The following is a 14,746-nucleotide window of genomic DNA, read 5'->3' as shown; positions in this document are numbered from 1 at the left end:
AAGATGCCAAGCAAACTAAGCCTAAGTTTTTGCAAAAGTTGTGCAAGAGCTTCCTCAGGGTCAATAGTATTTTTTGAAAATAAAAAAAAAATCTGAAAAAACAAAACAGATAAACTTTATGGACTATCTGGTGAGGTAGATTTTTCTATAATTAATGAGAAAAACTTGTCACCTCTTAAATTCTCCCTCCACTTTCTTTGTCTCTTCTTTTTTTTTTTTACAAAAATTAAAAGTTCATTTAAGTCTCAACATGAAGGAACAAAGAATCAAAATGGGAAAAAAAAAAAAAAAAAAGAAAGAAGCAAGAAAACAGGAGCCAGAGACAAAAATGAAGCACCAACATTCCATATTGCAAAAGGGAGGTGATAAATTAAATACATCTATATATATAACAGAGGAACAAGCAAGTTGGCTCCTTGTCTCATCTTGTTCTCTACTTCTACTCCCTTTCTTCTTCTTCCACATCCCGCGAATGCCGGTGTGGGAGATTAACAGAAGACAAACAAACTACAAGAGCTTGCACACGCAATTAATTTAAAGACCAAAACAATGAGAAAAGAAGAAGAAGAAGAAGAGTGATTGAGCCTATTAAGCCAATATCATATATTGCACACGCTCAGAGAGACAAATTTAAGGCACCTCAAGTTGCTGCTGCTTCTCTGTGTAATCTTCTTCCTCTTCTTCTTCATCATCATCTGCTTCCATCTTTGCCTGTAAAGCGAGTTGTGAGTTCTAGTATTACAAGGAGAAGAAAAAGATGCAGGAGAAAGCAAGAGTAGTATGTTATTGCAGGAAAAAGATACAACTCCTGTGAGCAGTGGTGTATTTACTCCTCTCTCTCTCTTCTGGTGTTGTGCAGTGCAGGGTTTTACTGTCACCCAACTTCCCAAATGGACAACGAGGGAGACAGTTCTTGAGGACCAAATGCACCATCATGGCTCGGTAGAATTACTTGCAGGTCCCTGCGTTGGATTACACAACCGTAATCCATTCCATTCCATTCATCCATCAACATTCGAGAATAATCAAAATCCAACAAGTTGGGTTGTGAACTGTGATGGAAAGCAACGTACGTATTCTCTTCCCCCGGGTTTCACGTACACAATAACACCAATCGGGTGGATCAACCCTCCTCCTGTCCTGTGACGCCAAAGCCACCGGCGTACAACTCGCAGCATATATACAACTCAGAATCTGAAACAAAAACAAAAGAAAAGACAGCAGCAACTCACACATTTCAGTAAATATAAGTAAACATCTTTTTATTAGAACTATACGATTAATTACTATTAGCATTTCTGGGGTTTATGACAAGTACGGCAACAAATTCAAATTGCAAACAGCTGACACATGTAATTAAAATAATATCGCATGCAAATTAATTAAATTTTGGAAAATGACTTGAGCTGCAGAGGCAGCAGACTGCAGTGTCCTCCCATGTGTCACAAACCAACAACACAACACTATAATTATTTTTCATCATCTCTATATATCCCTGTCTAATGGACCACCATTTATCATTGCTATCAGTGTTATTAATATTAAGCAATATTAATTACCATATATTAATTACTATACATACAGTATAATCCGTGCTTAACAACTTTCTCATATAGTGAAGAAATTAATAAATTTGTTAGGCATCTCAAAGAGTTGGGTTGCTTCATTGTGTGCTTGAAGATTTCAGGTGGCCCATTCAAGATTAATAGCAGATAGGAACATGGTCCATCACCATGGCCATCAATCACCATTGGAGGTGTCCTTACTGTGCATTTATGACTCGACAAGATGAAGATTAAAGCAACAGCAACAGCTTACCTTCCCTACTAATGTAGTTGATCATCTGCACAACCATCAACTTAATTTGAACATGTAAATTCAATCAATGAACCAAATTATTTTGTGCTCTAATTGGATGGTTTAAATTCAGGCAGATCAGATCCTTCATCCAAGTCCACTGCTGCAATTTAATTACTACATCTGCTTTCTAGGAGAGGATACACTACAACTATTGGCAAAAGAACAAAAAGAAATGGAAAAAATCAAGTAAACAATATGCAATATAACTATTGGCTGATCATTTATTTATTTTTCTTGGGAAAGATGGGACAGTGTGCAGCTGTTGAAGGCAGCTGGTGAAGTGATGCAAATTTGTATGCAAGATCCAAGAAGCCGTGATATCATTTCAATGGACCACTATTAAATATTACTGGTAAAGTGGGCAGATCAAAATGTGACTTCTATTATTCATTGGAAGGGTTCATTGTCTCAACTTAACCAAAGGTGTTGCGTGGTTCGGTCCAGAGTTTGTTAGAATCATGCAATTCAATTTACATATTGAAAGAAAAGAAGGAGAAGCCTGACACAATTTGAAAACAAGTAAAAGAAACAACACAAACGGGACGGTTGCTCAGTCTTCAAGCAAGTCATAAATGCATAAGCATTGGATCTGAAGCTAATTACAGTCTTAATTTATTAAATAAGGCCATAAGGGGTTCTTACAACACCCTTAGTTGCTTACGAATAATTAAATGATAATTCTAAATGTAGGTATTGCACAGGTTTCAATTGGCTTTTAAGAAGAAAATTGATTTTTGGTACAAATTGTAGGTGCTGGTTAAGTTGTTTCAGTTGCTAAAGGCTCATGATGGCACTATTTCATTGAATACAAAAAATGACTCCTAGAATGTAGACATTAAAGAGGGATAAGACTTGAGGACCATATCTACAAATATCTTATAATAAATTCTAACTATGACACATTAAACAAATTGTAGGACTAATTGCAATTGCCTCCGGAGCATAATTGAGTTGATTAGTGCGAGGCAGATTTACTCGAATCTAAGCCGTAATGTCCTCTCCCGTAGTAACCAACTGCAGCTTCTCGATTTACCTCCGCACAGATGGTCATGATTGAACCGTGTGGGGCCGCTGAGGTGTGTTGAAGAAAGACTAATTGCAATTGAATTATAACACTTTGTTGCAATTGAATTGTAACAACTATTCTATTTTTTAGCTAGGTATCTAAGCTTACGTCCGATTAATCCTAGGGTGAACAGCCTGACCCTACAGACCAGCCACCTAGTAAATCTGAAAAGTGAAGATGGATCTTGGGGAGCGGCCTAGCAGCACGAGTGGTTTAAGCACCACGGGCATACGATAGTGCCCTATATGGGAATCAAACTCTCGTTGCATGAATTTATTTTGCCCTTCCGCTAGCCATCTCACCGTGCCTCGGGGCTTGTATTGTAGCACCTGTGCAAATTAGGGGGGAAATGGAAACATATGATAAAAAATGGAAAAAAAAAAACATTATTGCTTTAAAACATTGGTGCTCTAAATAAAGTCGTCTTCACTAGTTCTTTCGTAAAAGGAATTTTTATATATGACATTTACAATATAAAGGACTAAACTTAACCGTCGTGGTTAATGATTGTTGAGTTAAAAAGGTGACAAGGGTTACTTCTCTTGGATTAATCATCACTAATTTAAACAAAATAACATTCTTCAAATCTAATTTAGGGGTTTTAACCTTAACTTCTATTTCTCTTACCTTAATTTCTATTCACTTATGATTTTAATAGCACATGATTTTTTGGGGGGAATAGATCTTGAATTTCTTTCAATTTAAGATGGTCAATAACGATTTCTCATGCTATTGCAAAATCATAAGGATTTAACCCTACATGTTGACTTGAATTATAAATCAACTAACACGATCTACGGACAAATACTAAACATTTGAATATCTTCCACCTAGAATAGTTAGTTGGACAAAAATCAAAAGGATGCCCATCATTTGCAAAACCGACAAATGGACCCCATTTCCAATTAAAGTCAAATGGACGCCTCATTTAACATGAACGGTCTAAAATATCCTTGCATTATCTGATCACTCGGCCGTGTAAAAACTAGCATGCAGCTTTTATAACGTGTAAAACCTAATTGCTAGCTTCTACATAGTATAGAAGCTACATGCTAGTTTCTACAAGGTGCAGAACATACATGCTAATTTCTACATGACCGATCATGATCAAACAATATTCATTTGAAATGTAATAAGAGTAATAGAGTTCCAATCGATTGTTTTACTCATTAAAATATTATTTTAATCAAGTTATCACTTAGAGAAGTAAAATCAAAATGATATAAAATTACTGTTGTAGAAGTTAATTGCTAGCTTTTACATGTGTTCATTTGAAATATAATGAGTGTCATAAAGTCCCCATCGGTTATTTTGTTCGTTGAAATGTTATTTTAATCAAATTATCACTCAGAGAAATAAAATCATTGTTATAGAAGCTAACAACTAACTTCTACACATTGTAGAAGCTTTCTACATGGTATAGAAGCTACATGTTAGCTTCTACATGGTCGAGTGATCAAATAATGCAATGATACTTTGGACCATTCACGTTAAATGAGACACCCTTTTGACTTTAATTAAAAATGGAGCACCCATATGGAATGATTTTGCAAATGATGGCCCCTCTTTTGATTTTTGTTTCCCTAGTTATTTTGAGATCTTTAGCATCTTGATTTTAACTTGAATTTTGAGTTCGTAAGCTAATATTAAATTTTGTTGTTTCTCATCATCATGTAAACTAATTTGAAAATTAACTCGTGAGTTAAAATTCCAAATCATACAAAGAATAACATGCAGAAGACCTCTTAACGGCCATCTTGGACTGAAATGAAGGAACCATATTTGTAAGAGGATTGCAAAGTAGTTCATCTTTCAATTTTAGAAAGAACCTAAAAAAGATAATCCCAGGTCATCTTATTTGTAAGAGGATTGCAAAGTAGTTCATCTTTCAATTTTAGAAAGAACCTAAAAATTAGAGTGCGAGTGAATAAAGAGGAAAATCAATACTAGAGCACGATTTCAGTAAAACCAAATACAAATATTCTGTGAAGGAAAAAAGAATAAATAGATCTCTACAACTTAGGCATGGACTTCCAACTCAAAAGTCGAGGTTACTCCACGACGATGGCAACTAAATCCACCCTATAATTTCTCTCATGTTTTCCCTGGCTCGAGTAATCTACTATTTTCCCATTAATGAAGCATGAAACACAAGGTATGGGAAATCCAGCGGCCCCTCTAAAGTCTAAAACTAGTGCCTGATCACCTCCCTTTCTTCCGGCACAAATCACGATTTCCACTCTATTCCTTTGACAAACTTCCATTTTAATTCAACGCAGACACTGATGATTGAGGAGGACAGGAAGCAACTATCTATGCTTGTGCAAGACAAAACAGATCATGAAACTGGCATGCAAAGTCAAATGGAAGCCGAAGGAGAAGCTTTGTATGGATATGAACTAAAACTCTTCTGCCCTCTGCAAACCGAAAGGAGATCAAACATGGGCTTCTGAAATCTTTATGCAGTCTCTCTGTTCCTTTTAAATCTTTATTGTGATGCTCTCATCATCAGATTCATTTATTTCTGTGACACCATCACCTGACACCACCATTCATTTCTCCACCACCATCTATCCATTTTGACCTCAACTAACAGCTTCTTCTCTTCTTCTTCCTCCATTACTGCCAGAGTCGTTATCTGCGTCTCTCTCCTGTATATACGTTCCTAACCAGCCATGCTCCTGCTGCCGCATCAATCCATGGCGAGGAGGAGTTTGCTTTCGACTCCTCCTCCTCCTCCTCCTCTGGTAGATTTTGGTGGCAGGATCACCCCCAGCATCCTTTTGATCATAGTAATCTTGGCCATCATCTTCTTCGTCTCCGGTCTGCTTCACCTCTTCGTGAGGTACTTCCTGAGGCCCAGCAACAGGGACCCGGACGAAACGGAGCATGCCACGGCCTTCCAGGGCGAGCTGCAGCAGCTCTTCCACCTCCACGACGCCGGCGTCGACCAATCCTTTATTGACGCCCTCCCCATCTTCCAGTACAAGTCCATCGCCAGCGTCAAGGACCCTTTCGACTGCGCCGTCTGCCTTTGCGAGTTCGAGGCAGACGACAAGCTCCGGCTTCTCCCCAAGTGTAGCCACGCGTTCCACATCCAGTGCATCGACGTCTGGCTTTTGTCCCACTCCACTTGCCCGCTGTGCAGGGCGAGTCTCCTCCATGACTTGTCGCCCGGACATAGCAGCAGCCCCATGTTGCTCGTTCTTGAATCCGGCGGGGAGAGCAGCTCCAGGGAGAATGATTTTAATTCTCAGAGAAGGGAATCCGTCTCAATTGATGATGTTGGCGATGAAACTGCGGCGAAGGCGGAGGAGATCGATGTGGCTGTGAAGCTTGGAAAATTCAGGAGCGTGGAGATTAGCAGAAGTGGAACCCAAGGAGGAGGCGGCGGCGGCGGCAGCAGCAGCAGGGAAGTGGACCAAAGGAGGTGTTTTTCCATGGGGCCGTACGAATACATGATGGAGGAAAGGTCTACTCTCAGGGTTTCCATCAAGCCAGTCAAGAGCTCGGCGAGCTTCAAGAAGCCCGGGGGCCGAAGCACGAGGTCGGAGTACGACTGCAACTCCAGAAGAGATGGATTCAATGGCTTCGATGCGGCGGTAAACTCAAGAGGCGATGAACAGCATGCTCACAAGTTGCATGATGGTTTGCCGAAAAGAGAGAGCTTCTCAGTGTCCAAGATATGGCTGCGGCAGAGAAAGGAGGAAGCGGAAACAAGGAGGGCAGTGTCATTTAGACTGCCTGCGATTCAAAGTGGAAAAGCAGACCTGAAGCTGAAGCAGAGCAGCAGCCCATCGGCCATGGCTGACCTCGATGATTCCAATTGGTGGAGTAAGAACGTGAGTGAACTGGAATTGGATTCAGATGTGGAGGCTGGTGGCTTCCACGATGGAGCAGTGTCAAGGGTAGATGAAACACCTTCATTTGCAAGAAGAACTCTGCTCTGGATTACAGGGAAGCAGAACAAGGTAGATAATTGCGTTTGATTTGATTGGCATTTCTGTTCTTGATCTGGTTCTCTGAACTGCTACATCTAGAGAAAAATGTTGGTGTAAAGATGGCCATGAAGTATAGATCAATTTATTTACAGTTCTTTCATTTCTGATCTCCTTCTTGCTTCGAGATTTATCAGTTTCATTCTTCCATCTTGGTCAAAGTGTTCTGATTCCTACATAAACCTAAGAAAGGACCAAAGAAAAGAGAGAAATATTTTTTTCAATGCTGTGTTTATTTGTGCTACCAAATCATACTGTTTAAGCCTTATTTTTGTGAATATAATAAAATATACCCGAATTTTCATGATCCCACATATACAATCAATTATGATCCAACACCAAAAAGGAGGCAGATAGGTTAAATACTCGACGTTATCTCATATTTAGTGAAATAGCATTCTTATTATCCTTATCAGTTTTTTCATTATTTGCTCGGTAATTAGAGTTTTAACAGCTTACCTCAAGATCAGAACATGTTAAGCCTTTAGCCCGACTAGATCACGATCAGCTGCAAAAGAGACGAACTGATTCAGTGACTTATATACAATAAATAATTCCTCATAATTCATTCAAAATGATGACAACACAAAGTAAAAAAAAAATCAAAATATTAAATTATGGACTAGATTGAATGCAGAACAATGACCAAATAGTTCAATTACACTTGGAATTATTAATAAGAGGAGAGTGGTTGAGTTATGGTGAAGTGGGTGCAGTGTAATATTTAAATCCATCGACACATGCTTTGTTTGCTATCTCACGGTGTTTCCTCTTTCTGCTCTCTGGAGCAGGAAGAAAGACTTATTTTCTTAAGGCAACCATGCTTTTGCCACCGAAAATAAGATGCCTTTAGACTGAGAGCATCTACAAGCTAGTAAAGTAGCAAAAGTGCATGATATAGGAGAAACTTCCATGAAACCTTTTAACTTGCTTTCACATTGAGTTGATAAAGAAAAGAAGTTGCACTTACCATTAAAGTTCAGTTGCTTTTAACTGCATATGTTGGCGAGCAAGGAACACGGAGTGCAACTGAGGTTTCAGCATGGTTTGGTTAATAAAAGAACAAATTGACACCAATCTTAGTTCTTTCCTTGGCGCTCCGTTGTTAATCCTATGTAGAACTTTTGCTCAACCAAAATGCCTTAAGCATGCATTTGACGAAGGCTTCATTTCTGATCTGCTAATGGATTCAACAAGATATTAAGATATGCAATCATTCAGATTGAATTGAGAGTTTCAGCACACCTATGTGACTTGCGGTTTTACCAAGTCTCAAAAGCCTATTAGAGGATAGGATTGCCTTCTTGCCAATGAGAGACTGAACTCCTTAAAATGATTCAAAGAGTGGCAGCAAACCTTTGGAAGCTCCGTAGACTACATTTATTTGGGGAGTGAAAATAGATTGACATGCAGAAATAAACAAGGAACGAATTGTGGACAGAAGAATTTTTTTTCTCTTGTTTGTGTCTTTACTTCATCTTGGGAAATAAAAGAGCAAGAAGGAAAATGAAATGATGATATTGGCCTAGCTATTGTTTGTATGGAACAAGGAAGCATGGTAAATGCAGAATGATAATTATACCTTTGCATGCAAAGATTTTACCATTTGAAAAGATGAGTTGAGCCAACCCAGTGAACAATATCGAACCATTGGGCAAGTCATGTTGATCGGATTGACCAAGCATAGATCAACAATGCTTCTCAATTTGATGGGAGCACAAAAGTTAATTGAGTTAACCCATCATATTGGGTGAACTAGACAGGTCAGATTGGCTAATTGAATAAGATTGATCTGATCAAGCCAACCCCAAAGGCTAAATAGATGTTACATCAAAATGTATACAGGGAACTAGAATAAGCACTTCAACTGCAAGTTTAGGTGCAGAGAAGAGGACTAAAACGGCTTTGAGAATATCATCAGAATAATCAACTGAGAGGGATGCCAAAATAATAAATCAGAAAGACATTGAATCAGCACAAGAAACCTGAAGAAAAACAAGGTTGATGACCGATGATAGCCATCAGTAACAAAAGAGAAATTGATTATTACATGATAAATTAGAATTATTTAAATCGTTCTAATTTAAATTGACTGATTCTCTGGATTACTAACCTCAAAACCTATGAATCTGTGATCACTGACTATATTCATTCACAGTCCTCAAAACCTATGAATCTGTGATCACTGACTATATTCATTCACAGTTAGAGTGGGGGGGGGGGGGGGGGGGGGGGGGGGGGGGGGGGGGGGGGGGGGGGTGGAATCTGACCTCATGTATGTTTCAGACAAATCCACTACTGATACTACACTGATGACACATGGTTGAAGAGTTGCAAAGATTCTGATCTCACTCTCTGTATCCATGACTAATTAATTTTTCTACTTGGTATTTTAGAATATAATTTAGATAAGATTATTATATTGTGTTATATTTGATGAGATTACTGATAGTTCACTTGGTTTTGAAATTTAGGCTAGGTTACTTGTATGGATAACTAGAAGGGAAAGGAGAAGAAGAAGCAAAAGCAACACAAGAATGCATATGAGAGACTCTGATCTATGTACAATTGATTTTAGTAACACTTTTCCTCTCCCTCCTCTTATCTTTCAACCTAAGTAAACCAAGCTAAGGACACAGAACTTAGATAAGGATATAGGTCCTATTTGGTTAGATCATTCTTCAACATGATTTTTCCTCATTAAAAAAATGGCAAATACCCTTACAACTGTATTATTTCATAAATTTACCACTTCAAATTTTAGTTTTGCAAATATACTAATATGAAATTTCAAGAAAAAAAATATGAAATGCCTTTGAATTTGATCAATATTTTTACTTATTTTTATCAATACATGCTATAGTACATTTTATAGTGGTAACATGTAGTTGCTCCAATGAATTAAAGATCAACTTGACATCAAATTTATGAAATACATATATAAAGGTCTTACTATACAACAAAGGAAGCTGCAGCTGATCTCTTTCACAATCTCCCTTTTCCATTCGTATCATCCCATGATCATAATTCATCACAAGAACAAGGATTAGCAACCAATCATGTCAATAGTCTTGTCAAGATGCCCTAGAAAAGCAAATTTTATAAAACTATTATTGAAAAGCAAGTAGAATTTTTAATCATCTAGCATTTCCTGATACAAAATCCAACAAATTAAATAGCAAGAATATCATCAAACCCTAGCATTACCTCCCTTTGGAAAGTCCGAAAGAAAGAAGCTTCATCCCTTTCACTAACACCTCTTGTGAGATTCACGGCGGCTGAACACCGGCAGAATGCGAATCGAGTCCCACCGCGATGTCTGGAGATGGCGGAGGCACGATCTCGTCATCTCGGCTCCGCCTCCGCCATCGCCACCGGCCGAAACCTTAACCATCCACCCGTTATGTGCCGATGTGATTCCGGCGTGTAATCGGAGTAGTACTTATAGTTAGTTATTTGGGCCAGGCGATTTAGCGGCCCAATAAGTGGCTTCTATTGGGCTTTCTGGGCCCGTATTTGTCCCATAACATATCATTAATATTAATCAACAAAAACAATTAACATAAACAAAACGTTAACAGCATATGAAAACCATTGCAGTATTATTAATTGCGAATTTACACGCATTGTTCTTAGTTTTGATTCTTGGCTAAGCCGAGACAATATTCTTTTCCGTAAAATTATAATTTCTCGATTTACCTTAAAGTAGCAGATTCTGAGGAGTATATATCAAATTAACCCTATTCCATATTCTTGAATCATGGAGTGATTTGCCGTAGTTAAATTGTTTGCTTCCTGAAAGCTATGAAGTTCCCTGTAGCAGCTCAAGTCAGGTAGCTGACACCCAACCAAGTCCTGCAGCTCGCCTGAGCTTGCACCGGAAGGCGAGTGAAACTCTAACGCCGGCGAGAGAAACCCTGCAACATCAAAAGAGTCTTGTCGTCGTCGTCGTTCTTCGTTCTGATGAACTAGAGTTGTGGCGGCCGCATCATGGCTTACTGGAACATGGTGTTTGGGCCATAGCACAGGGTTGTTGTAGAAGGTCAAGGGGCTGCTGTGTGAGCCTTGGAGCTGCAAGAGCTGCATCCTCTCCATGGCCGACACGCTGAGGCTTTCACTAGGCTCTCGATCGCCATGACGAAGAGCCCGAGATTGTGACGATGAGGATGAGGATGAGGATGATGATGATTCAGTTCCCTTGCCGAGTAGCTTCTTCTTCAGCCTCGTGTTCCAGTAGTTCTTGATGTCGTTGTCCGTTCGTCCAGGCAGCTGCGCTGCCATTATCGACCACCTGATCAAGGAAAAACTTCTCCCGATGAACACATTAAAGAGAAGATGGCAGATTCAAATTTAGTTCATATGTGATCTAATACCTGCTTCCTATACTTATGTAAAGGCTACAAATGATTTGATCTTCTTCTTCTGTAAAGCCACCATGTTTGATGTTTGGTCTTAAATAATTTAGCCATCTAAGCCTGCAACTTTTCCCACACCTCTTTAACCCTACACACATGCAAAAATTATCATTAATGCATTGCATTAAAAGTAGAAGGAAAAAAAATTACTTGATAATAAAAGAAATCTACACTCACCGATCTTATGAGGAAGTGCAATCCAATTTCCACCAGTTCCATGCTGTTCGATGTAGGCTTTCAGCTTGGCATCCTCCTCAGGCGACCAAGGCCCCTTCTTAACATTTTCTTTGTCGCAACAAGGAGCTCTTCCCATCTCTTCCAATTTCTTTTCACTTAAAACGATGGAGGGCGAGCAAGGATCAAACTGATTTATAGGAAGGAAGTAATTAATTAAGTAAAAGGTGTGTGATGCTTAGGGTTTGCTTTAAATTAATTAGTCATTGAACTTTTGACAACTATATTATTTTTTAAGTTAAAAAAAAATCTTATACAGATTTGAAAAGTCAATTATGCAAAATCTAGCACTTTTGGTTTATATATATTATAATGGATGTGCTAAGTAATTTGATGCATGGTTAAGTATTAGCTCAAGGAATGAAGTGATAAAAGTCTACTTAGTGGAAGTAGCTAGGGTTGTCAATGAATTAAAGTGGAAGATCTAGAGAAAAAATATTGCTAATCTCTCTACCTTTAAACTCTTGCATTTGACCTTGGTGGCAACTTTGCAAAGATAAAAATAATCAAATATATAATTGTTTCAATGATCAGATAACATAAATAAAGCATGGGTAGTCTTCTCCTTGTCCTTGTCTATAAACTTAGAATCTCATGGGGGATAGCTTAAAGATGAGGTAGTTTTTGTAGGTTTGATGAATGCATCAAAAATGTTAATTTTAATTGAGGCCCTTTGATGAATTTAAACACTGATGATATATTAATCATATATGCACACTAGCATGATACAATACAATATATGATCTTGTCATACATCTTCTTAATCAGATCTATAGAGAGAGCGAGAGAGCCAAAAACAAAGAGGGATTTGGTGTGTCAACGTAACCTTTTGACTTTTGGAATTTCTATAAGCAAGTTTCCTTTCTTCCTTAATTATAAGCATTGATTGAACAGGGCAGGTGGTAAAGATAATTGAAGTCAATTCGAGCTTTCACAAGATAACTAAACATCAATCTATTAGTTTCTAATTAATTATATATAATGATCACAAGATAATTAATTAAGCTTTTCTGGAGCTGATGTTATAAGATCAATTGTGAATTATTTCATCAAGAGTGATGGATTAAAGAGATGGTTAGGATCATTATTGTTGGAGTAGAAGTGACCTAACACCTCCTCCATCATTTCATAATCTAACCCCTTGAAATATGGAACTAATTAATGTTTACTTGAGAGTAGGTCTTGCGACTTTAGGATTATTTGCAACTATCGATCATTGTACTTGTGTTAGAATTTGTGCTAGACTTAAGGACTAAAATAGAAACTGATTTTATTATCTAGATCTCCCTATTAATAAGGCATCAATTAAGGAGTTGAAAAGGGCATGGATTAGGTTAATTAGGTAGTTAATTAATGAGAGTAGCTAGTGGAGATTTTTTATTGATTCGATGTTAAGCAGCAGGTGGATGGCTGTTGCTCACGAAGGAATCACCTAATTCATCCATTATTGTCAAAGCAATGAGTTGAACAGATTGCTCGAGTTCCATTATTGTCAAAGACATTGAACTCTATATGATTATGCCATGTCAATCAGATTGCTCGAGTTCTGTTACATTTTATGAACATTTTTGATCAAGTTCTGTTACATTTTATGATCAGAAAGTGTTACAATCTGGACAATCTAGACAACAACATACCAAGGCATGAAATTAATGCTCAGTTCCATGTAAAATGATCGAGCACTGTGTTCAGTTTATACTCCATGTTATCACTATTTACTGGCTTTAATTTGTTTCAACTGTCAAGCACTGGTTCAGTTTATCACTGCCTTTTGTTTCAGCTTCCCACACAGTTTCTGATTAGTTTAATTTTATTCACTGATGTAGGGGATCCTGATTAGTTTAATTTTATATGATAAGAAAAGTCAAGAAGCGGACCAATGTGTCAAGTCAGAAAGTCAATAGTCAATTTTAGGTGGACTAACGCCTCCATCCCTATTTATATCCTCTCGGTCATCCCAACTTCGACTATCTCAGTCTCTCGATCTCCTTCTCATCCATCCCAACCTCGACCATTTCGGTCTCTAGGTCATCCCGATCTCGACTATCTTGGCCTTTCGGTCTCCTTCTCGACCATCCTGATCTCGACCATCTCGATTTCTCGATTTCCCTTTTGGCCATCTCGACCTCGACTATCTCGGTCTTTCGGTCTCAGCCACCTTGGCCACTCCATCTTTCTCGGCCTATTGGCCATCCTGGCCCCAGAAGCTGCCAAAATCCCTTAAAGGTGCGAGCCCTATATATCAAAGGATTAGGACAATTACGAGGTTGTCAGGTCTGGTCTCCCAGATCCCTTCATGTCTGAAATTTGAAAGGGTAGTCGGATCAGATCACACACACAATCAAAAAGTAAGAATAATCAATACTGCTAAACCACATGACGATTACGAAGTTAGCAAGCTCGGTCCCCCAGATACCTCATATCGGGGGTCATCTGTTAACAATCGTCAGAACCTATCCCCTCGGCCCCGACAGAGGTTTGCTCCTAGACCGATGTGGATATTTCTTCTTGTAAGTATATAAACTCTCCTGCAGATATGAAAATCTCTCCGCAACTTGAGCAACTTCATATACTACTACTTCTTCTTCTTTCTCTTGGACCAAGACTGACTTGAGCGTCGGAGTGGCCTAGTGAGAATCTCCGGCACCCAACTTATTCGTTTGTTCAACTTCTTCTCAGGTCCCAAAGCAACCGTGCTGAATTAGAGGTTTATTGACTGATGATTTGATCATCCATAATATCCAATCGGAATATTCACATTTATCAGTGATTTCTGTTTTAGTACTGAATTGCGTATCAATTTCAATGTTTCTTGTTCTTACGGTAGATTTATCTGTTTCTGTTCAAAATTTATAGTTTATCAGATAGATATTCAGAAACGGGGACTGCCTTTGATACTATGTTCAAAATTATCAGTTATTGTAAGTGTTGAGAATAAGAAACATATAATCTCATTCGACCTCGATGAGTTGAACATTAGATCCTCACTTCACAAATATGAAGCCACAAATCACTTGAAAAGAAAAGATCAATTCAGGATCAGATCGACATCTTCACACGAACAAGTTCACAAATAGAATTTGGCAAACAACAAACACAATTTGCCAATAAGTATATATCTCACTTTTTGAAGTCAACCCGAGCTTTTTAAAGTCAACTGTCAACCAAGTCGT

At 38.3% G+C, this 14,746-nt stretch overlaps 2 protein-coding genes and 1 long non-coding RNA gene across 3 annotated transcripts; 1 reads left to right on the top strand and 2 right to left on the bottom strand.

Annotated features, from left to right (window-relative positions):
• Positions 1 to 363: 363 nt before the first annotated feature.
• On the bottom strand, positions 364 to 10,258 carry LOC141821139 (uncharacterized). Its single transcript, XR_012601197.1, has 5 exons — positions 10,132 to 10,258; positions 9,878 to 10,008; positions 7,384 to 7,432; positions 1,074 to 1,194; positions 364 to 962 (listed from the first exon to the last, which is right to left on the bottom strand). It is a non-coding gene; the product is annotated as an uncharacterized LOC141821139 (long non-coding RNA).
• Positions 4,945 to 7,015, top strand: LOC141821137 (RING-H2 finger protein ATL13-like). The gene has a single exon (XM_074708515.1). It carries the CDS (start codon positions 5,602 to 5,604, stop codon positions 6,913 to 6,915), a length of 1,314 nt encoding a protein of 437 aa, XP_074564616.1. The 5' UTR covers positions 4,945 to 5,601; the 3' UTR covers positions 6,916 to 7,015.
• Positions 10,259 to 10,653: 395 nt separating the features above from the next.
• Positions 10,654 to 11,658, bottom strand: LOC141821138 (transcription factor MYB36-like). The gene is made up of 3 exons (XM_074708516.1): positions 11,517 to 11,658; positions 11,298 to 11,427; positions 10,654 to 11,215 (listed from the first exon to the last, which is right to left on the bottom strand). Exons 1-3 carry the CDS (start codon positions 11,650 to 11,652, stop codon positions 10,654 to 10,656), a joined length of 828 nt encoding a protein of 275 aa, XP_074564617.1. The 5' UTR covers positions 11,653 to 11,658.
• Positions 11,659 to 14,746: the final 3,088 nt, after the last annotated feature.

The sequence above is a fragment of the Curcuma longa genome, chromosome 2 (assembly GCF_044706935.1).
Source record: "Curcuma longa cultivar G26 ecotype Majalengka, Jawa Barat chromosome 2, ITB_CL_G26_1.1, whole genome shotgun sequence".
Taxonomy (NCBI): Eukaryota; Viridiplantae; Streptophyta; class Magnoliopsida; order Zingiberales; family Zingiberaceae; genus Curcuma; species Curcuma longa.
Note: the sequence above shows the minus strand (reverse complement) of the source record. Positions and strands in the feature narration are given on the sequence as shown.

What these genes read in the sequence shown, in the direction of transcription:
- LOC141821137 (XM_074708515.1), top strand. Translation starts at nt 5,602, where the DNA reads ATGCTCCTGCTGCCGCATCAATCCATGGCGAGGAGGAGTTTGCTTTCG.
- LOC141821138 (XM_074708516.1), bottom strand. Translation starts at nt 11,652, where the DNA reads ATGGGAAGAGCTCCTTGTTGCGACAAAGAAAATGTTAAGAAGGGGCCT. An exon ending in TGCACTTCCTCATAAGATCG is followed by an intron (nt 11,428 to 11,516) that starts GTGAGTGTAGAT and finishes GCATGTGTGTAG; the next exon opens with GGTTAAAGAGGTGTGGGAAA. An exon ending in TACATAAGTATAGGAAGCAG is followed by an intron (nt 11,216 to 11,297) that starts GTATTAGATCAC and finishes TTCCTTGATCAG; the next exon opens with GTGGTCGATAATGGCAGCGC.